This window comes from Belonocnema kinseyi, chromosome 2 (genome assembly GCF_010883055.1).
Source record: "Belonocnema kinseyi isolate 2016_QV_RU_SX_M_011 chromosome 2, B_treatae_v1, whole genome shotgun sequence".
NCBI classification, from domain to species: Eukaryota; Metazoa; Arthropoda; class Insecta; order Hymenoptera; family Cynipidae; genus Belonocnema; species Belonocnema kinseyi.
Genome location: NC_046658.1, coordinates 133,466,815 through 133,489,128, shown reverse-complemented (window position 1 = coordinate 133,489,128; position 22,314 = coordinate 133,466,815). Strand labels below are relative to the sequence as shown.

Here is a 22,314-nt window from a genome sequence, read left to right as displayed (position 1 = left end):
GGGGGGGGGGTGTATTGCCCTCCTGAGTGAAAAAAATTTATTAATACATTTTTGGACCACCCGAGTGTCGAGCAATATTTCAGGTCCCGTATTGTGGTCGTCTACTGATAAGAAAGATCGACTTCTTTTCCCTAGTTCTTCCCATCCTCTCTTTTTTTTTTCTTTTTTCTCTCTCCTTTTCATTTAAAATTCACTAATAATAATAGAGACTGTTTTCTCTCTCTCTGGATTGGGGCGTATCACGGGCTTGGGAGTGGGCGGAAGTGTGGGTGCCCTCTTGTATACTGTTATAGCCTGACATATAATCCACGCGTGACATGCATATGAGGACAAGCCTAGAGCACATCATGACTGGATGTGAGTTCCACGAACAGATGTGTAGAAACTCCGCTGTGAACCACATTCTCTCTCGCTGCTCTCTCGTTAATTGTTTTGCGGTATGCGGATAATGTGGACAATGTGGACAATGCGGACGGACAAGAAATTTCGAGTTCACTTTTCACTTTCTGAAATCATTCCACTTCTATTCTATTACTTACTGCAAGTGACCGTATTTAAATTACGTAACAATTCAAGGGGAGAAGCGAGTTTTTTGGAAATTCACAAATGAAACAAATAACTCGCAGTAATTGTACAGAAAAGTATGAATTCAACTTTATGCACCAAAGTAATCTGGATGTGAAAAAGGAACTAAAAGAAAAAGTCAGGGAATTTTTTTGGTTTGGGGAAAGTCAAGGATTTAAAATTTTAAAAAAATCTTGTGAAAGTCAGGAAATTTCTATAACTTTAAGTAACTGTCAAGGAGAATAAATTACAAAATTTTCAATTTCTCTTTGAAATTAATTTTTTCTGTTTATAGAAGATTCTAGGTTTAAAATGTTACAAGTTTAAAATTCTGGTAGTTGAATATTATTGTTTGAAAATTCAGAATTTTGTTAAAAATCATCTTTTTTGTTGAAAATTCAACTATTTCGTAGAAAATTTACTTTTTGCTTAAAATTCTTATTTTGATTTTGAAAATTCGACTTTTTTTTAAATTAAACTATTTCGTAGAAAAACTACTTTTTGTTAAAAACTCATCTCTTTGTGTTGAAAAATCCATTTTTTTGCAGACGTCTTTTTTATTTAAAAATGCAAAAGTATTGTAGAGAAATTAAATATTTTGTTTAAAAATATTAGGTGAACCACTTGGTCAGGAAATAATTTTTTGTTGGAGATTGATGTTTTTAGTTTAAAATTCATTTCTTTACTTGAAAGTTTAACTTTTTGGTTGCGAATTTATTTTTTTATTGAAAATTCAACTGCCTGGTTTAAAGTTGAACTACTTTTTTTCAAATTTTTTGTTTAATAAAGTTTTATCCACTTTTTCCCTTTTGTCAAAAATGTTTCTTTTTCCCTCTATTTTCAAAAAACGTTTAGATCAAAATTCATCTTGTTTGGTTAAAAACCCTAAAATTGGGTTGCAAATTTATTTGTTTTATTGAAAACGCAACTATTTAATGAAAAATTTAACCATTTGGTTCAAAATTATCTGTTTTTCTGATTGAGGATTCATGTTTTTAACCGAAAAATATAACTAATACAAATTTTTTTAAAATTAAAATTCATTTTTTCTAATTAAAAAATTCAACTACTTTTATAAAAATGCATCTTTTTTAATACAAATGCAACTGTTTGGTTGGAAATTAATCCGTTTTGGTTAAAGATTTAACTATTTTGTTAAAAAATCGTATTTTATGGGTGAAAAATTAAGTACTTTGTTTAAACTGATTTTTTGGATTGAAAATTAATTACTTTTATAAAAATTTTACAATTTATTAGATAATTAGCTTTCTTGTTGAATAATCACATTTTCGAGTTTCGGGTAAATCGTCTTTTTGGTATCCATTTCAACAATTCGGTTGGAAATAAAATGTATTTCGTAAAAAATTGAACTATTATGTTAAAAATTTGTCTTTTTGGGTTGAAAATTAAACTATTTTTGTAAAAGACTCAATTAAACTTAGAAAAAACAACTTTTTTTCGAAAATTCATGTTTATGGTCAAAGATTTATCATTTCAGTTGAAAATTCCTCTTTTTTGGTAAAAAAAGTAACCGTCTTCGTTAAAAATTCAAATATTAAGTAAAAAATTCATGCATTTTCTTAAAAATAAAATGCTTTTAATTAAAAGATTAGGAATTTCATGTTTTAAATTTAAATTTAATCGACGCGAAGCCTCCAATCAATACCGATCCACATCGAGTTTGGGCGGTGTACAGTTCTCTTTCGCGTTTGGTCTCTGTATAAGCTATAAAGTGATTAAACGCGACAGTCCTGCGCTTAAACACAGAATGCGTCGTGGAGCGGTACACCGTCAAAATTTGTCGTAAAGCGGTACACCGCCTACATGCGTAGTGGAGCAGTACACCGTGTAAATGTCTCGCGCAGATGTACACTGCCTAATGCGTTGTGATAAGGTACACTACCTAAACGCGTCGTGGGGCGGTACACTGCCTAAATTCGTCGTGGAGCGGTATATCGCCTAAAACAAAACGTGGAGCGGTACTTCGCCTAAACGTGTCGTGGGGCGGTACACCGCCTAAAACGCAACGTGAAGCGGTACTCCGTATAAAACTCGACGTGGGGCGGTACACCGCCTAAACTCGTCCTAGAGTGGTACACCGCCTAAAATGCATCGTGGAGCGACACACCGCTTAAAATGCAACATGGAGTGGTACAATGCCTAAATTTGTCGTGGAACGGTACACCGCCTAAAACGTAACATGGAGCGGTACTCCGTCTAAAACGCGATGTGGAGCGCTACACCGCCTAAACGCGTGGTGGAGTGGTACACAGCCTAAATTTAACCGTGGAGTGGTACACCGCCTAAAACGCAATGTGGAACGGTATGGAATGGAGCCTTCGCACAAAAATAATTTAAGTTTCCATACGATAAACGCCTAGCATCTGAAGACTATAAATAAACCCAAAGTGGGGGCAGGTCGTTTAGTGTTTTTATTGGCTATATGTATATATGTGGATGACAAAATAGCAGTATTGTGGGAATTAGTGACACCATTTTTTTTCTTGAATCCGAGTTAAGTCAGATTGAATTCGTCGAATTGGAGTGTTTATCGTTATCATTAAACTAGTGATGCATCCGCTTCCATTGGAGCAGCATCACCGATTTATTGCCACGCGACCGAAGGAAATTGATTTAAAGGGTGGATATCATAGACAGGTAAGAATTTTTAGTAGAGCGATATTAATAAAAGGGGGTTTTCATTCAATAATTATACACCAGGAAATAAGAGGCCGCCCGTAAACCACGTAATCAATTTTCGCCCCCCCCCCCCCCCCCCCCCCCCCCTCTATCCCGAATGTAACAACTCTTGGCTGAACACGGACGGATTTCACGTTCAATCTGCGTTTTTCTACAAAAAAATATGGCTTTATTGTCATAGTTGAATTTAAAAAAAATAATAATATTTTTTACAAAATAATTGAATTTTACACCTACAAAGGTGAATTTTTTTAACCAAATGGTCGAATTTTTAAACAAAAAAGATTAAGATTCTACCTAAAATAGTATAATTTTTTACCAACAAAGATATATTTCAATTCAAAAAATCAGCTTTTAAGCAAAAATTAAAAAGTTAAATTTTTAGCTTAAAAATTAATTGTTAACTACAAAAAAGCAAGAATTCAACAAAATAATTAAATTTTTAAACAAGAAGATATATTTTTAAGGAAAATGACGAAGCCTCAAAAAAAATTTCAACTAAGGGGTTTAAAATTCAACCAAATAGTTGTTTTAACCAAAAATATGATCTTTTGACCCAGAAGATATAGCCCAACAAAATAATACAAATTTTCACAAAATAATTAAATTTGCAACAAGATATTTAAATTATCAATCTACAAAGGTGCATTTTTAACCAAAAAGGTTTAAATTCAAGAAAAAGACACTTGTATTTTCATTCCAAAAGGAGAAATTTTCAACAAAACAGTTGAATTGTCGAACAAAAAATATAAATAACAAAGAAGTTTAATTTTCAACTGAATAAATTACCTTATCACAAATTAGTGACATTTTTATCCTATAAAAATAATATTTCTAAAAAAATTATTATTTTCAACATAATAGTTCAATCCTCAATTAAAGAAAATATTATCAACCAAAAATGGAAACGTGCAATTTTCAACAACAACAAAATTAATTTTCCAGAAGTTGAATTCAACCAAAAACTTTAATTTTTCTATAAAATGCATGCATTTTCTACAAACGATCAATTTCTAACAAAAACAGAATGCTTGCATTTTTAGATAAAAAAATAATTTAAAGATAAATCGACGTTTTGAAAGAATTCAATTGATTTTCAACCCAAATGTTGAGTTTTAAAATAAAAAAAAAAGAATCACCCTCAAAAGAAACTAATTTTCAACCTGAAAATATTTTCAACTAAATAGTTTAATTTTATACCAAATTATTTAATGTTTTACCAAAAAGGTTTAATTTTCTACTAAAAAAGAAGAATTTTCTACCAAAAAGATGAATTTTGAATTACAAGAGATCAATTTTCGATTTCAAAAATCATTTTTTAACCAAAATCGAAATATTTACGTTTTCAGTTTAATTAATTAATTGTTCACTAAAAAAAAAACAAATTGTCAACCAAATAGATTAATTTTCAATCAAGGCAATGAAATTTTAAGTGAAATTATTAATCTTTCACAACAACAAATCAACAAGAGTTCAACACTCAACCAAATAGTTGCATTATTATCCAGAAATGAGATCTTATAAACCAAAAAAATAATTTTATATAAAAAATACATATTTTTATCAATATAATCAAATTCTCAACAAACAAAAATTGTTGACAAGATAATTGATTTTTTATGCAAATAGTTGAATTTCCAACATACAAAGGTGCACTTTCAAACAAACAAGGTTAAAACTCAACCAAAAACAGTTGTATTTTTTAACCAAATGAAATTTTTTCCACAAAACAGTTGAATTTTCAATAAAAAAAGATAACTAACAAAAATTTAAAATTTTTTAACGAAATAATTCATGTTAGGACCTAATAGTTGAATTTTTAACCTAAAAAAATGGTTTTACCAAAAAATGATTTTTTAACAAAATAGTTGAATCCTCAAGCAAATAAAGAATTTTCAACCAAAAATGGAAACAATAAACCAGAAACGACGAAATTTCAAGAAAATACATGAAGTTTCTACAAAATAGTTGAAATTTGAAATTACAAATGATTAATTTCCAAGAAAAAGTGGAATAATTGAATTTTCAGATAAAAATTAATTTTTAACAAAACAATCGAGATTTTTAAAAAACAATAATTTTCAACCAAGAAAAAATCAATTTTGAATTAAAAAAATTTTCAGCAAAAGCGTTCAATTTAAGCAAATAGTTGCATTTTTAACCAAAAATATGAATTTTTAACATAGAAAATTAATTTTTTACCAAAAAAGACATATTTCCAACAAAAGAATTGAGTTTTCAATTAAATATTAGAATTTAAAACCGTCCATTGGGCTTTTTTCCACTCGGAAGATTTTTTCCCGATGGTTTATTGTATAATAATCGGAGGGATCTTCTCACACGACAAAATGGGCGATTAAAAAATAAATCACCAGAAAATTGAGGAGCGTCTGATATGAATCGAAGTCTCAGCGAGAAATTAACTGAACTTTCTTTATTTGAGAATTTCATTGTTTTCATTCGGAAATGAATTATTAGTAAGTGGCAGATCTAGTTGATCGAATTTAAGAAAGTTTCAGTTTAGAGAATTCTATAGATTTCTAAAAAGTTGCGGTTATTTTAAGGAATTCCAAATATGCAGTTTTCTGATGCGAGTGCAGTGCGATATTCAGTGTTGGCACGTGGGCGACACAGTGGGACAAGTGGTAGAAAAAAGTACCCTTTCGATTAAAATAGTCATTTCGGAAGAAAGCCGACTTCCCTAAATGGATTTGACAACATAGTTACTATTGTTATTAAAAGAGTACTTTTATCTACCACTTGTCCAGCTGTATCGCCCACGCGTGCCAAGACTGACAAAAGTCAGAAATATTCAAAATGACATTTCTTGTGCAACAATTATTTGATCGTCAATTTAATTTTTGCACTGCACTCGCATCACAAATCTGATCATTTGGAGCTATTAAACGTATTACTATATTCACTCATTCTCGAAATCAAGTATTTGAAAATAAATTCCCGTAAAAGTAAATTCTTGAATATTTTGAGAATTTCGAAAAAAACTCGCATTTATACTTTTAACATTAAGGCTGTTAAAATACTCGGATCTTAACCACATTCATAACACGTCTACAAAAATGCATTGCCTAATGTAATATTTTAACTAGTTATTCTAAAGGTTATTTTACTGGAGACAGCAAAGCGATTTTTTCGAACATTTTTTTTTTTTAATTGAAAATTGTGGATTAATTTTCGCCTTTAAATGCAACGCGCAAGCTAACACTTATGATAATATTTTATTATCGACAGCCTTCTAAAAAACTTTTTTTTAATCAAACTCTAATTCTTCAGAAAGGTTTTATAAATATCCACTTTTTTATTTATTATTATTTAATCACATATTATTTTAAATGCGGTACTTGCAGATTTTATGGGACTTGAAACTACACCGGTTAACTGCAGCCCGGTATACAGTGTTAGCTGGCGCGTTGCATTTTACAGGCGAAAAAAACGCTCATACATATTTCAATTATAAAGAAAATGCAGCAAGAACATTTTTAGAAAAAATCGCTATGCTGCTCCCAGTAAAATTGCCTTTAGATTATATGGTTAAGATATTAAATTAAACAATGCATTTTTGTAGACGTATTATGGCATGGCTAAAACCCAAGACATTTTAATGGCCTTAATTTCACTCGTACAGGGGCTTCATTTTGGTTCTGATTATAGCTTAAATAAAAAAATGTTTAAAAAATTAAAAAATGTATGTCGGGTCGCTTTGCATCCGAGAAGATGAAAGGTCAAGGTGAACCTCGTAACTCCTTACCCTGAAGGCACATCTGCTCACTGATCCATAAACGCCTAAGCTTTTTCTTTGCCTTCATGGACATTTCTTTCAGCACATGTTATGAAATGTGATTATATATGACATTTTTTTCGAAAGTTAAACTTTTTATCTAAGCAGAGCTTGTAACTTTTAAACATAAAAAGTTAACATAATTAATTAATAAATTCTACTGTTTTATAATCTCGCAAAAAGCACACACATTAGGGTGATCGAAAAGTTCGACTTTCCATTTTTGGTTATCGATCCCCAATGATTTTAGAAATAATACAATATTCCTAAATTAGGAGGAGGGTCTTGATTTTACATATTTTTTCAATTCGGTAAAAATTAATCCGTGCACCCGTAGGTTTTTTAAATTAACGCAGGGATTTTAATGAGAAAATCTCGGATTTAAACAGAAATGGAAAAAATTACTTGTTATTAACCTTTTATAAATTTAAGTATAGTTACTTCTTAAGCAAATTTCAAGGAATAATTTCCGTACATTAACTTTTAATTTTGATACTCCCAACCTCTTGTATTCTGCCGGAAAAAGGCAAAAAGCCCTAAAGAATGCAAAATAGCAGTTTTATGTCATATTCATGCTAAATATGGTGTCTTTTTAAATTCAACATTAAATAGTTTTATTTGAGAAATGACAAGTTTCCAAATATTTTTTAACTAATTACAAATTGATTTAACAATTATTATAATAATTATATTTTTTCCAGTAAATCGTGAAAGATGACTATTTTTGGGAAAGATGATATAGTTGATAAAAGTAAAAAAGTAATTTTTTTTAGCTTAATATATTTGGCAATTGTTTAGACAGTTTCTATTTGTTTATTTTTTCCACCGAATTGTGAAAATTTAGTATTTTCTGGAATTGATGACACAATAAAGAAATGTAATCAGCAATATTTTTTCGTTTAGGATATTAGAAAATTATTGAAACAAACTGAAAATTCAAATATTCATGGCTTTAATCCTACTGTTTCTATTTTGTTTAAAATTTTTTTTTATGCTAATTTTTTAACTGAAAATTCAAATATTCTATTTTTGGTGAAAAATTGACCGTTGCTAGTTTAAAATTCAACTATGAGGTTAAAAATAAATTTTTTGTTGAAATTTTAACTGTTTTGGAGAAAATCCAGCTTTATTTACAACAATCGTCTGGTTGAAATTTCAACGATTTATCTAATTTTGTTAATAATCTTTTTTCTTGGCTAGAAGATGATTTTTTAAACTGAAAATTCAAATATTCTATTTTTGGTAGAAAATTCATCGCCTTTAGATTTAAATTTAACTATATGGTTGAAAACTAATTTTTGTTGTTGAAAATTCATCTGTTTTGTACAAAATTCATATTTTTTGGTATTTAATTGGAATTTTATCATTCTCGGGTGAACATTCTTTTATTAATTCTACCATTTGGTTGAAGATTTATCAAATTCTCTTTATTTTGAAAGTTATTTTTTTATAACGGAAATTACAAATACACTGAAACCCTTCAATAGCCCTCCCTTCTATAGCCCTTTCGAGAATCGACGCCGCGTCGCAAGTAGGTGTAACAGAAGCTGCGCGGAGTGCGTTGGGTCTGTAGTTGTCACTCAGGCGAGCAATCAGGCGTGAACAAGCAAAAGAGGAGGGGGCTATAATAAGTTAGTTCCCACCCACCTTCAGCTCTAGAATCTGCGATATAGAAAAGTTTCACTGTATTCTATTTTTGGTTGAAAATTGATCGTTTTCAATTTAGAATTCAACTAAGTGGCTTGAATTAACTTTTTTGTTGAAAATTCATTTTTTTTTTATTCTTGGTTTTGGGTAATAAATATTTTCTTGTAATTTCATCATTTTTGGTAGAAAATGTTTTTCCCTTCATAAAAAAAATTAACTATTTAGTTGAAAATGGTCTTTCTTGTTTAAAATTCATGTCTTTAGCTTAACAATTCTACTGTTTTGTGAAAAATTAGCCTTTGTGGTTCAAAAATGCAACTTCTTTGTTGTAAGTTCTTCGTTTTGAGTTGAAAGTTCTATTATTTTTGTAGAAAACTAATCTATTTGTTGAAAATTGAACTATTCTGTTAAAAATTCGATTTATTGGTTAAAGATTTAACTATTTTGCTTAAAAATCGTTCTTTTTTTTTGAAAATTAATTTTTTTACTGAAAATTGAACTTATCCATTATTAGTTGAAAATTTATTATTTTTAGTTGCCAATTTCGAAATTTGGTTAAAAATTGATGTATTTTCGGTAAATTTAACTATTCCATTTTTGGTTCAAGATTGATAATTTTGAGTGTCAAATTCAACTATTGGGTTAAAAATGAAGTTTTTTTAATGGATTTTCAACTATCTTGTAGAAAATTCTTCTTTTGTCTTAAAAACTAAACTTTTTGTTGAAATTCAATCGTGTTCGTTGGATATTCAAGAATTTTTATAGAAGATTTAACAATTTGGTTGAAATTTTCTTCTCGTGTAAAAAATATCTGTTTCTTGTTGAAGATTCGAATCTTTCATCGAAAATTCATCTCTTTTGGTGGAAAATTCAGCTTTTTCTTTAAAAAATGCAAAGGTTTGATTAAAAATTAATCTGTTTTAATTGAGAATTCACATATTTTGTTAAAAATTCATCTTTTGCTATTGTACTTAACAGTTTTGTTAATAGTTATTAAAATCTTTTTTTATTTAAATATCAACTAATTGGTTGAAATACGAACTCGTTTTTTTAAATTCAACTCTTTTCTTGAAATTTTAATTATTTTATTAAAAATTCATCTATTTTTTTTTAAATTTGTCTATTTGGATAGAAAAATCTTTCTTGTGGAAAAATTTCAACAATTTAGTGGAAAACTAATATTTTTAGTTTAAAAATTCAACGGTTTTCTAAACTACTATGTTAAGAATTTAATTATTTTTTTGAAAATTTAGATTTTTTCTTAAAAAGTTATCTTAATTCAACATAATTAAAAATAACCTCAAGAATTTTGCTTAAAAATATAAAAAAACAACTAAACAACAGATCTTCTTGTCTGTTTTTAAAAAGAAATATTTTAATGAATAGCTAAGTATTCTTCCAGTGTAAATAACTATTCTCAGAAATTTGTTATAAATTATGTAAAACGTTTAGGAATTCATTTATTTGTGGCCTACTCTATCATACAGTTTCCTCTATTTTCATAAAAAAATTGTTGTCATTCTTTTGAAGATCTTAAAGTTGAAGTAACTTCTATTCCAAGTAGGCCATAAGTTAAGCAATCTTATGTGAAAAAATGTGGAAAAAAAGTATCAAAATAGTGCGTTCTCTTTCATACACCATATAAAGAAAAAAAAAAGTGAATCGAAAGGAGAGAGTGAGAGATTCACTTGATCGACCAACCGTATCGTTCTATCGGTAGTCGGATATTACCAGTAGGCTCATGAACAATTTTTTTCTCAAACGGAAATGAACATTTGCAATCTCAAAATAAAATCCTAATCTTTCCTCCAATGAAATTTAGAAATTTCTACCAGAAAAGATTAATTTTCAAATAAAAAACGCGAATTTTCAAGAAGAGTTGCATTTTCAACGAAGAACGATTTTTCAGTCTATTAAAAACAAAAAAATATTATTACAAATGTGAAATTTTAAAGACAAAAAGAAGATATTTCTACATAACAGTTAAGTTTTTGATATAGCAGTTCAATTTTCAATCATGTAGGTAAATTTCAAGTTTTTTAAACTCATTTTTAACAACAGAAAACAGAAAAAGAAAAAAGAATTTTTATCAATGTAGCTCAATTTTCAACCAAACATTTTTTTTTAGATGAATTGTGAAGAAAAAATGTAATATTTGATATTTCAAGCAAGAAAAGATTTTCATTTCAAATAAAAAACCGGCAAATTGAACCACATTTAATGATAAATTATTAACAAAAAATGGAATATTTTATTTAAAAAAAAACGCTATTTAAATCAAACGAATTTGCTTCAAAACAGTGTAATTTTCTAAAAAAGGCAGTTGAATTTTCCCATCAAAAAAATTATTTTTTCACTAAAAAAGACGAATTTTCAACTAACTATGTAAATTTTCAACTAAGTAGTTGAATTTTGAAAACAAAGAAGATAAATAATTATCATCCAAAAATGTAATAGTTAAATATAAATTTTAAAAAATTAAATTTTAATGTAAAAAACGAATTTTTTACAAAACAGTTAAATTTATACAAAATAGTTTAATTTTATACCAAACTGTTGCACTTTAAAAACAAAACGACAAGTTTTCTACAAAAAAGTTGAATTTTTTACATAACAGTTGAATTTTCAAACTATTAGGTAAATTTTCATGTGAAAAAATTAATTTTTAACCAGAAAACGCAACTTATATTGATCAATGTAGTTTAATTTTCAACTAAAAAGAGGAATTTTCTACTAAAATTATACATCGTTAAAAAAATTTTTTTTATCAATTTTTAGTTTTTAAATTTTAAATCAATTTTTTTATCAATTCACAGAAAAAGCGGAGGTAAACTTTCCATGGAGGAAAGTTTAACTCAGTTGGGAGTAATCAGCTGACGATTACAATTAAAATCTGCCAATAAGTTTAATTTTGAATGAAGCAGATTAATTTTCTACAAAAAAAGGAATATTCAACAAATGACCAATTTTTATTATAGAAAAGTTAATTTTCAATTAAAAAAAGAAGAATTTTCAGCAATATGGTTTAATTTTCTATCAAATTATTAAATTTTTTACCCAATTCTTGAATTTTAAAACAAACTGAGAATTTTCTACAAAAAGTTCAATTTTTGATCAGTTGAATTTCCGACCGAGCAAATAAGTGTTAACTTAAAAAAATTAATTTTTAACAAAATAAACTAATTTTTATCCTAATACTCAAATTTCAACCAACGAGTTAAATTTTCGACCAAAAAGATTCATTTCTAATAAAATACTCTAATCCTTAATTAAAACAGATTAAATTCCAACCAAAGAATTGCATTTATATTTTTAAAAATACGAATTTTCAACATACTGCATAATTTTTTAAACAAATAGTAAATATTTCAACCAAGAGGATTATTTTTCTATTAATAAAGACGAAAAATGTGAATTTTCAACAAGAAAGTTAATTTTCGACCGACACATTACATTTTTCAACTAAAAAGTTTCATTTTTAACTAAAGAAGATAAAATTTCTACAAAAAGATACATTTTCAAGTCAAAAGCACGAATGTTCAATAAAGCGAAAAAAAAATTTTTGTCAGCAAAATATTTTTAATCAAAGAGATGAATTCTTAATCTAAAATTTAATAGTAGACTCCTCAACCGAAAAAAATGAACTTTTAATTCAAAAAATAAAAAATAAAGGAGAAAAACTGTGAATCGGGCGATTAACAGAAGTTTTGATCATTTATAGACTAAACAATAATAGTTAAAATGAATATTGAAGTTAATTTATAATTGTCTTAAAATATTAGGTTAGAAAACTGGACATTTTTCTAAAAAAAATCCCTGCTGTAAGTAAAAAGATAGAGATCCTATATTTTTGAATAACTTTGAATCTTTATGATAGAAAGAGATAAAGGAAATGTATTCACATGTATTTACATCTATCTTTTTCAATACCTTTTTCTCTGTCATCCTATCCTTAATGTATTCATTTCAATTTTCGTCTATAGCTATATATCTAAATTCCCGTTTATAATTTTCAATACCCTCTTCTCTATCTCATTCTATCTTTTTGTTTATCAATGTCTATCGTTCTCTATCTCTGTTAATCTAAATTCCCGTGTATTTTTTTCTTCTCTTCTCTATCTCATACTATATTAGATCGATCAACATCTATATTTTTCTATCTATGTTTCAATCTAAATTAACATCCATCTTTTTCAATACCTATTTATCTGTCTCGCTGTATCATATATGTATCGATTTTTCTCTATCTCTCATATCTAACTCATTCTCACCTTTATTTTTCTATCTCTCTTTTAATCTACATTCCGTCTATCTTTTTCTATGTCTTTCAATCTTCTCTTCTCTATCTTATCCAAACCTTTATATATTCCTTTCAATCTTTTTTATCTCTTTGTCAATCCAGTTTGACGACTATCTTTTTCAATCCTCTCTTTTCTGTCCCATCCTATCCTTCATCTGCCCACGTCTATATTTTTCAATCCTCTCTTGTCTATATCAGCCTATCCTTCATCTATCCACTTCAACCTCATCCTTTTGCCACTAGGTGGCGGACAGTAAACGTAACCAACAAATAAGATCAGTCTTCAAGCCTATAAGGAGAGGCCCAGCAAGCCGAATTTTGTGGGAAAGAAAGTTATTACTAACTACTTATATAAAGAGATAGAATTTGAGAAAATTGTACTCTTAGAAACCAAGAAGAGAAAATCAGACTGAAAAAAATGGTATATCTCAACCACCTGTAGAACATGTTATCTGCCCAAGAGTATGTTATAAATGATGGGTGCAGAGTAGGTATGCCTTCCTGAAAGTATGAAAAGTACAAACCAGTATGACTACTCTGACTTTCTTGATGGAGAAACTTAACATCTGCAATTTTCCAGAAATTAATAAATAGTAAAATTATGATGAAATTTATAATTTATCATTAAATCACAGTCTGTTTTTTAGTTTTGTTAATACGAAATATATTATTAATACAAAAATAAAATAATGATTCTTTTATTAATATTATTATGTGGATTTTACAAATTCTACATAATTTAAATGATCCGTTTTTAGCGTACTATATAATGTTTAAATGGTTTTTAATTTCACTTTTTAATTCACAAATTCGAATTCTAAGGAAAAAATCTATTTAAAAAAATTCATTTTAAAGTAAGGCATGCGAGCTGACTTTTTAAACTTCAAAAGTTTTAAATATTTTAAATATTACTTGTAATTGTTTACAGCTTTGTCCGCATAATATTTTTAAATTGTATGGAATTTAAAAATACTAAGATAAAATTCTTTACTTTTCAACCAAATTGTTTAATTTTGAAAACAAACGAAATTTCTACAAAAAGTTTAATTTTTAATCAAACCGATGAATTTTCAAGCAAGTTATTAAATGTTTGCTTAAAAAAGTAAATTCTTAACAAAAAAAAAGTAATTTTAATTTAATAGTAATTCAATAGACTTTAGGTCAAAGAGTTGAATTTTCATTTTAAAAAGGTTAGTTTTCAACAAAAAATTTAATGTGAGATATTTCTACCAAAAAAATTTATTTTAACTTAAAACCATCAGTTAAATTGCCCGAGAAAGGCGAATTTTCATTTAAAAAAACTTAACTAAAACAGATTAAATTTCAATAAAAAAGTTTGATTTTATTTTGAAAAATGGATTTTCTACAAAAAAAGACATATTTTCAAAGTAAAACATAAATTTTCACACAAATATTAAAAATTTTAACCTTAAGTCTTAGTTTTCTACCAATAAAGATAAATTTTTAACAAAACACATAAATTTTTAATTGAATATTTTCTTTATTAAAAAATATAAATTTTCAATCAAAAAATGTGAATCTTTAACAAAAAGGTAATTTTCAATTTATATATTTTAATTTTTAATTACGTAGTTGCATTTTTAACTATAAAAGATGAAATTTCCACAAAAAGAGATGAATTATCACAAATTCTTTTTCCGTAATAATTATATTTTTCGGTTGAAAATTAATTTCTTTGATGAAAAACTATTTTTTTAAATTAAAAATTAGTTTTTCTCATTAAAAATTTAACTAAACTTTTATTTAACATTATTTTTTTAAACACATTTAACTTTTTTGGTACAAAATTCATTTGTTTACATGAAAATTTATTTGTTTTCGTTCAAAAACTTATTTTTTCAACTGAGAATCAAACCATTTTATTCTCTGTTAAAAACTTATCTTTTTCAGTTTCAGTTTTCTTTATTGAAAATTAATTTTTCAATTAAAAATTTTGATACAATTTTATTTAAACTTCTTTTTTTATAGACATTTAGCCTTAATTTTTATAAAAAATTGAACTATTTCAATGAAATTTTTTGTCTCCTCAAACCTTATTTCTCTAACTAAAAATTAAACTATATAATTCTGTGTTTATAACATTTATCTTTTTTATTTGAAAAGTCATATATTTTGTTAAAAATATTTATTTTCTTAGTAGAAAATGAACCTTTTCGGTTGATAATTAATTTCTTTGAATAAAAATTAATTTTTTAAACTAAAAATCTCACTATATTATATTATTTGGATTTTTTTTATTGATTGAAAATGCATCATTTTATTTAAAAGATCATTTCTTTTATTAAAAATGTTACAATCTCGTCCTTTTTAAGTCGAAGATTCAATTACTTTGGTAAAAAAATACATATTTTTCAGCTGTAAATATTTTGGATATGATTTTTTTTATTCTTGACTAAGAACTCTGTCTTAGTTAAAAATTCAACTCCTTTATTAATACTTCGTATTTTTAACAGAAATACAAAATTACAATTGAAAAATTTACTTTTTGTATTGCTACAATAATAATTTTTATAATTTTTGTCCCTGTCTTCATTTACGACAAAATAATTCCAGTGAATTTTTTAAAACCTTGTCAAATTTGTTTAGAGTTTTTAAATGAAAAACTTAGGAATTATTATAAAAAAAAATTTTTTGTCATTTTTTTACACTGATGTCGATTTCAAAAATAAATGTATTTAAAAAAATAATTCTTGATTGAGAAATATTACTTGGTAGAAAATTCAACTCCTTTGTTGAACCTTCGTGTTTTTTGGTTTAAAATAACAGTTTTGTATTAAAAAAGAAAATATTCTTTTATTAAAACTCATTTCCTAATTATGTGTGTGAATTTGGCAACATTCCTTCCTTCGAGTTTTTCAAATTACCCAATCGGAATTGAGGAAAATCGACAGCATTTTTTTCGAGATTTTCGTGACACCTATTTTTTTAGAGAAAGAGTAGCAGAATTAAATTTTTTTTTTCTGAAGCAATCCAACTATATATATATCAAAAAAACTAACTTTTTGACAAAAATGCAGTTGTACAGTTTGGTCATCAGGACGGCCGAAATATGCCGGTACTTTCACTGAAGCCTAAGTAAGGAACTGTTGTTTTGCCTGCCTCTAGTTCAGTTCGTTCACCATCGCGTGCGGTTCTCGTCGTCTAAAACTCGGTTCTGTTTAATTTTTCTTTGATTTACAAAGTGCATAAATAGTTTCAATATTTATAACAAATTATGGGTAGTAGTGGGAAAAATAGGAGTCACTATAAAAAGGATTCGAGATTTATTAACGAACTGTACACTTTTACTTATGACAAAGATTTGGATCTTGTAAGTGAAGACATGTCAGAATTCTCAGCTGTGTTCGACTATCTACTTATCGAAGGAAATTAAAATTTAGTACCGCTATTTCGAACCTTTCTTAACTTGAGCAATGCAATTGTTAAAAAGTGTATTTTTTAAAGAAAATTTAAAAAAAATTGCGTATGTATTTTTCATAAACTCGATTCAAATTTAAAACTACATATTCAATATTTAAATTATCCTACAAAGTTTATGCAATTTTTATAGATTTTTGAAAACTAGAAAGTTTCAGCTCAAAAGCTTTTGTTAACAATTATCCGAGGACATTTACTCTCTACTAATTCCATTAAAAACTTTGACAAAAATGTGATAAATTTCTTAAAAATCTTTAAAATTATAAGAAGGGTTTCAATTAATTTTAATATTTTAGCAATAAATCAGACTAGTCGATAAACTATTTGAAATTTTCTATAAAGAATAATAAATTAAACATATCAGTACCCAAAATGTGTATATTTGTACGCATATAGAATTTCTTTTGATTTTAAGAATCAACATAATATTATTGTTAATAATATTTCAAATTAAAAACCTTACTTTTGATAAACAATTTTTAACTTACAAAAAATGTTTATTTTAACAATGTTCTTTGCAATGAAATTTTATCTTCCCATCGCTTTTTATCAATTCAAAAAAAAAACAGAGGTAAACTTTCCATAGAGGAAAGTTCAAATCGGATGGGAGTAATCAGCTGAAGATTACAATTTTTGTTAAAGAAACATTTTTTAACCAAATAACTTGTTTTGAAAATTTTTAGATTAGAAACAGTAAAGTTGCAGGGAATGTTTTCCCCTAAAAATAATCTATGATTGATTAAAATCTAACCATTTTATTAAAATTGGTAAGAAATGACAGTTAACAAACATTAAATTACAAAAATTATCGTTAAAATCTTTTTTTTTTATTTTTCTACTTTTTCTGTAAAAATAGTAGGGATTCTTTCATAAGAAATTGACTGATATTATTTTATTTTTTTAAATAATAAAAAACTTTTTTCCGAGCAAACATTTTTTTATTACAATAACTATCTTAATCTTTTCTATTCAAGAAACCTTTTCTTAAACATAATTTTGTTTACTTGACTCAAAATAAATTAAAACCAAAGAAAACTATTTTAAATCGAGAAAAATTGTTATTGTGACAAAAAACCTATTTCGTTGAAGCAAAGTAATTTCTTTAACTATAGAAACTTTTCTTTGACCTTGAGCCGATACATTTTTTTAATTCAAAGAAGATTTCCTTCAAAGAATATTTCTTCTTTTTGTTACTACTGTATATGTTTAATGTTAGTACAATGATCTGAACATTAGTATTTTTAGAAAACAATCTTAAAGTAAAAAATAGTTAAAGAAAAAAAAAGATTTCCAATTTTGAATACATTTTAAAGAAGATTTAATTTTTTGAAAAAATTTTGGTTATGTCAACATTTTTCATGATAAATTCAATTGCTTGCCCTTAATTCCCCTCACTCCCCCTACTTTTCCTATTTTTCATTCCATCATTTTCTTTCACCTTTCTTCATTCAATGAAAATTAAAGAAACATTTTCTTTGGAAAAAAATTTTCTCCTACTTTATTTCCCATCGGTTTCCCTCACATTCCCTACTTCCCCTTCTCTCGCTCCCACTTCCTTCCACTAATTACTCTTCAATGATTTATCCTCACTTTCGCATCCTCATTTCCTTCTTCCGAACGCCTATTTACCTTTGCTTCCCCTCACTTCTGCTACTTTCCCTCCTATCAGGTCCCTTCACTTCCTATACTTCCCCTCCTTTATTCTCACTTCCACTGCTTCCCATCCAAAAAATACTCCTTAATTCCCCTCACCCCCCTACTTCATCTTCTATAATTCCTCCTCACTTTCCCTCTCCTTATTTATCATCACTTCCTCTACTTTACTTCTCCTACTTCCCCACCGCTTATTTTTTCTACTTCCTATCCCATAATTCCACCTATCTTCCCCCCATATTTTCTTCTACTTACTCTCCATTATTTCCAATCACTTCTCCAAATTGCTCTCCCCTAATTTCACTTCACTTTCCCTATTTCCCCACCCCTGATTTCAGCCTTCTTCCAATATTTCATTTTTCATGACTTCCTCTCACTTCCCCTACAGCCACTCCCATATTATTTCATCAGTAAATTAAAAAAAATATTTACATTTGTGCGATAATATTTGACCTTATTGTCTCTTATCGGTAATCGATTATTATAAACAAAAATAATTACTAGCATTCAAAAATAAAATTGATACAATTAGAAAAAATTTTAAGTTCTAGTTAAGTTATTATTTTGTATCAATTACAAAAAATATTGTTCTTACCTTTCTTTTCTACTATTTTCAATGATAGATACAATAAAATAAAAAAATTTGTATTTATGTCAATTTTACATTTTAATTAAAAAATTGTATGAGACGTTTCGCGTATCGTTCTATACGATTTTTTTCTACTTTCGTTAAAATTTTCAGTTTCTATAAGATGAATTGAAAACTATACAAAACTCTAATTGACTTCGCAATGCTAATATATCGAAAGTTTCCATAGTTACTTAATTTAGATCTGTAATTGCTTACCTTTTTTATTTTAATGGTAGCGAATAGCTGTAAATTTGTGACGCACCTATACATTTATTTCTTTATCTTAGTTGCGATACACGCTTTAGGCAAAATACTTGCGTGCCAAATGGTTCTTTTTTTTTCTCTTGCCTGAGTCAGATTGATTATTATTGAGCAACCATTTATCGTAATTGCATTAATTTAACGTGTTCTGTGTTGTGCCAAATAAACTGTTTTTTATTTTCTCTCACGGATCTGCCTACGATACATTTTAAAAATTCGAGTTCAGATAGAGCCATTAAAGATAGCACAATCAGATGACTTCCGATGACCTGATTAATGCAGCAAACAGCGTGTCAAAATAAATTATAACAAACTATCACAAATATTGGAAGTACAGATTTACAATAATACTTCATCTGCTGAAAAGCTAATACTCCCTTTCCCCTAGAGACTTCCCCTCACTTCCTCACCTCTCGTTTTCTTTGACTCTCCCTTCTTCCCACGCCCTATTTACCATACTTTCCCCACTTCCCGTCCACAATTTTCCCTTACTTCCCCTACCTCTCTCCTCTCATTTAACCTCACTCCCCCTACCTCTCCTACTTCCTAATTTCTGCTCCATTTCCATATTTCTCACCTCTTCTCTTCTCCGTTTTTCCTTTCTCTCACTTCTCATACTTTACCTATTTCTTCATACTTTAGCTTTCTCTCCTCATTTCCCACCAACCCGTCCCCTCATTACTTCCACTTCTCCAATCAGTCCCCTGATTTCCCTACTTCGTCTCCCATAATTCCCCTTTACTTCCCTATCCCTTCCTCCTCTCATTAACCCTCATTCACCATACTTCCCCTACTTTTAACCACATAATTACTCTTCACATCCCCTATTTTACCTTCAATTTCCTCCCTTCACTTCTCCTACTTGTCCTCCTCTCATGTCGTCTTCTCCTCTACTAATTTCTTCTACTTCCCCTCCCATCATTTTCCCTACTCACCGTACTTCCTCTCCCATACTTTCCTTTTTTCCTCTCCTTATGTTTACCTTCACACCCCCTATTCCTCATACTTTCAACCCCTTAATTTCTCTTCACTTCCCCCATTTCACCTCGCTGCAACTCCCTTTCTCTCTCCTACTTCACCTCCACTCCTATCAGTTCACCTACTTCCTTTCCTACAATTCCTCTCATTTCTCTTCCCCTGATTTTCCATACTTTTCCTATTTCTGCTCAGTTCTTATACTTCCCCTCCCCTCATTTCTTCAAATTCTGATTCCAACAGCTTCTCTAATTTCCCTCCGTTTATTTCTCTTTTTTAATTCCCCTTAACTTCCCCACTCTTCATTTCCCATAATTGCAATCATTTCCCCACTTATTATCACTTCCCATAGTTATTACTTCCCATATTTCCCCTTTCCTCATTTACCCCTTTTCACTTTTGATCACTTCTCCTACTTTCCCTACCTTTGCTTCCCCTACTTTCTCTTTCCTATTTTAAATAATTCCTTCATAAATATTTTCTTCCTCTCCCCTATTTAAATAGTTAATTAAATAATAGTAACTTCCGGACTGATGTCGAGCACTAATGAGAATTCTGACTAACGATAGCACTTTTTGATGCACTCATTACTAAGGAAGACGAAAGGGTTGCTGAAGTAGTGGAAGCGGTTGCAGCGGGTCGTGAACTGCAATCTAGAAATTGTGATAAAGAAGACGTACTCAAGCGTTTCGACAGACTCGCCCGAGGAGATTGGAGCGATTCCTCTGAGGTGTGAGAATTATTTCCAGAGTGAGCTTAGAAATTATTCATTCAAATAATGAAACATTTTTTAAAAGCTGCTATTGAAATGTACTGAACAAAAAAAAAATAGTGCGCTCTGTAAAGGGAGTTTGAAATAAATCAAACGTACGATAATAATATAATAGTAAGAGGTCGTCCTTATTACGTAACTTTCAGCAATCTGATTTTTTATGAATACAACGTTTAGTGTGTTTTTTTTAGGACTTTTTTTATTTGAACATTGAACTCTTCCGTTGAAAATGCAATATACATTCAAGCCTCGTTTATTGCAACACTCGTTTATGGCAAACCTCGTTTATTGCAATCCAGGATACTCGCCTATCGCAACTTCCCTTAACTCCCACCACTGATCACATGTTCCGTATAACCAATGACAGCGGGGATTCAAGAATGTATTGTGAGACAACCTGTCGGATACGTGGATTAGTGGGGTTCCCTAATTTTAATTAAAAGAATTTATTCCCCTCTTTTCATGAAAAATTATCCTACTTCCCCTGTTTTGATAGTTAGCATTTGGGGCTTTGAAGTTTGTAAAAATATGATTTTTGTGTCTTTTGTGTTTTATTTTAGATGTTTATAAAATGGAATCGTACATGCCCAAATAAAAAGTCAAATAAAAGCTGGTAAAAACTCGGCATTTATTAAATTCATATGAGCGACAGAAAAATCAGAAAAACGAATTGCAAATTAACAAAAACTCAACAAAGTCTAATATTTTATTTTCTTCAGAGGAGAAATGACAGAGAAGAAATTCGAAGAAGGCTGGCCATGGGGCCAGAAGCAGATGATATTAGAATCGAGAGGGGCAGGAAACCTAGTCTTCATACTCGACTTCAAAGTGGTTTGTACATTTTTATTAATTATGTTAGGCAATTTTTAACAAAAAAAAAATTTTGCGAACTTTATCAACCAAATCCTTAACATAGTCAAAGCCAACATTTAGAGATATCTCAGTAATTTTAGAAAATTAAAAAGGAATTTTTGTTTCGAAGTATCTATTATAATCAGGGTGGTTACTTGACCGGGAAATTGAGGAGTTCTGGACAAGAAGGCGACAGGCGCTCGAGAACGAGTAAAAGTATTGCCCAGGCTGTGACGTCAGGTATCAAAAGTGAAATTCGAAATTTGAAAAAACCGAAAATATAGTTAGATAGCTCTTGAAAAATGAATCTGAGTCCCCATTTACAGTTTTCCTCTCGGGCTGCAAATTTTCCAGTAAATAAATAAAAACTGACTTTTTCTAAATTGAAAAAACAATGTTTTTTCACATTCAACTCGCCATAAGTAATTCGTTTATGAACTAATTAACAAATTTCTTTTTGAGTTTTATTCGTGACACTCTAGCGAAGGCTATAGTGTCCAAAAAGGGTCGAAAGTTAATTTCTGATGTTTTTCTTTTTAATCCGAATGAAAACCCACGTTTCTAGACTTTCACATTTAAAAAGTGAGCGAAGAAGTTTGAGCTCCGACAAACTTCAAGCGAACGAATTTTCCGCCAATGTATTGGCCAACTTTTTGTAAAATCTCAATTCGATTTGATTTTTAGTTCCATAATTACAGCGAGTTTATTACGAGCTCGCGACGCGA

General features: G+C 28.6%; 1 protein-coding gene across 5 annotated transcripts in view; it reads left to right on the top strand.

Annotated features, from left to right (window-relative positions):
• LOC117167487 (schwannomin-interacting protein 1 homolog) overlaps nt 1-22,314 on the top strand; it is a 108,455-nt gene that overhangs the window by 65,896 nt on the left and 20,245 nt on the right. For all 5 annotated transcript variants that reach the window (XM_033352467.1, XM_033352466.1, XM_033352468.1 and 2 more), the window contains exon 8: nt 21,457-21,568. In XM_033352467.1, the coding sequence (XP_033208358.1) occupies nt 21,457-21,568 (112 nt within the window). The remainder of the gene's footprint in view (nt 1-21,456; nt 21,569-22,314) is intronic.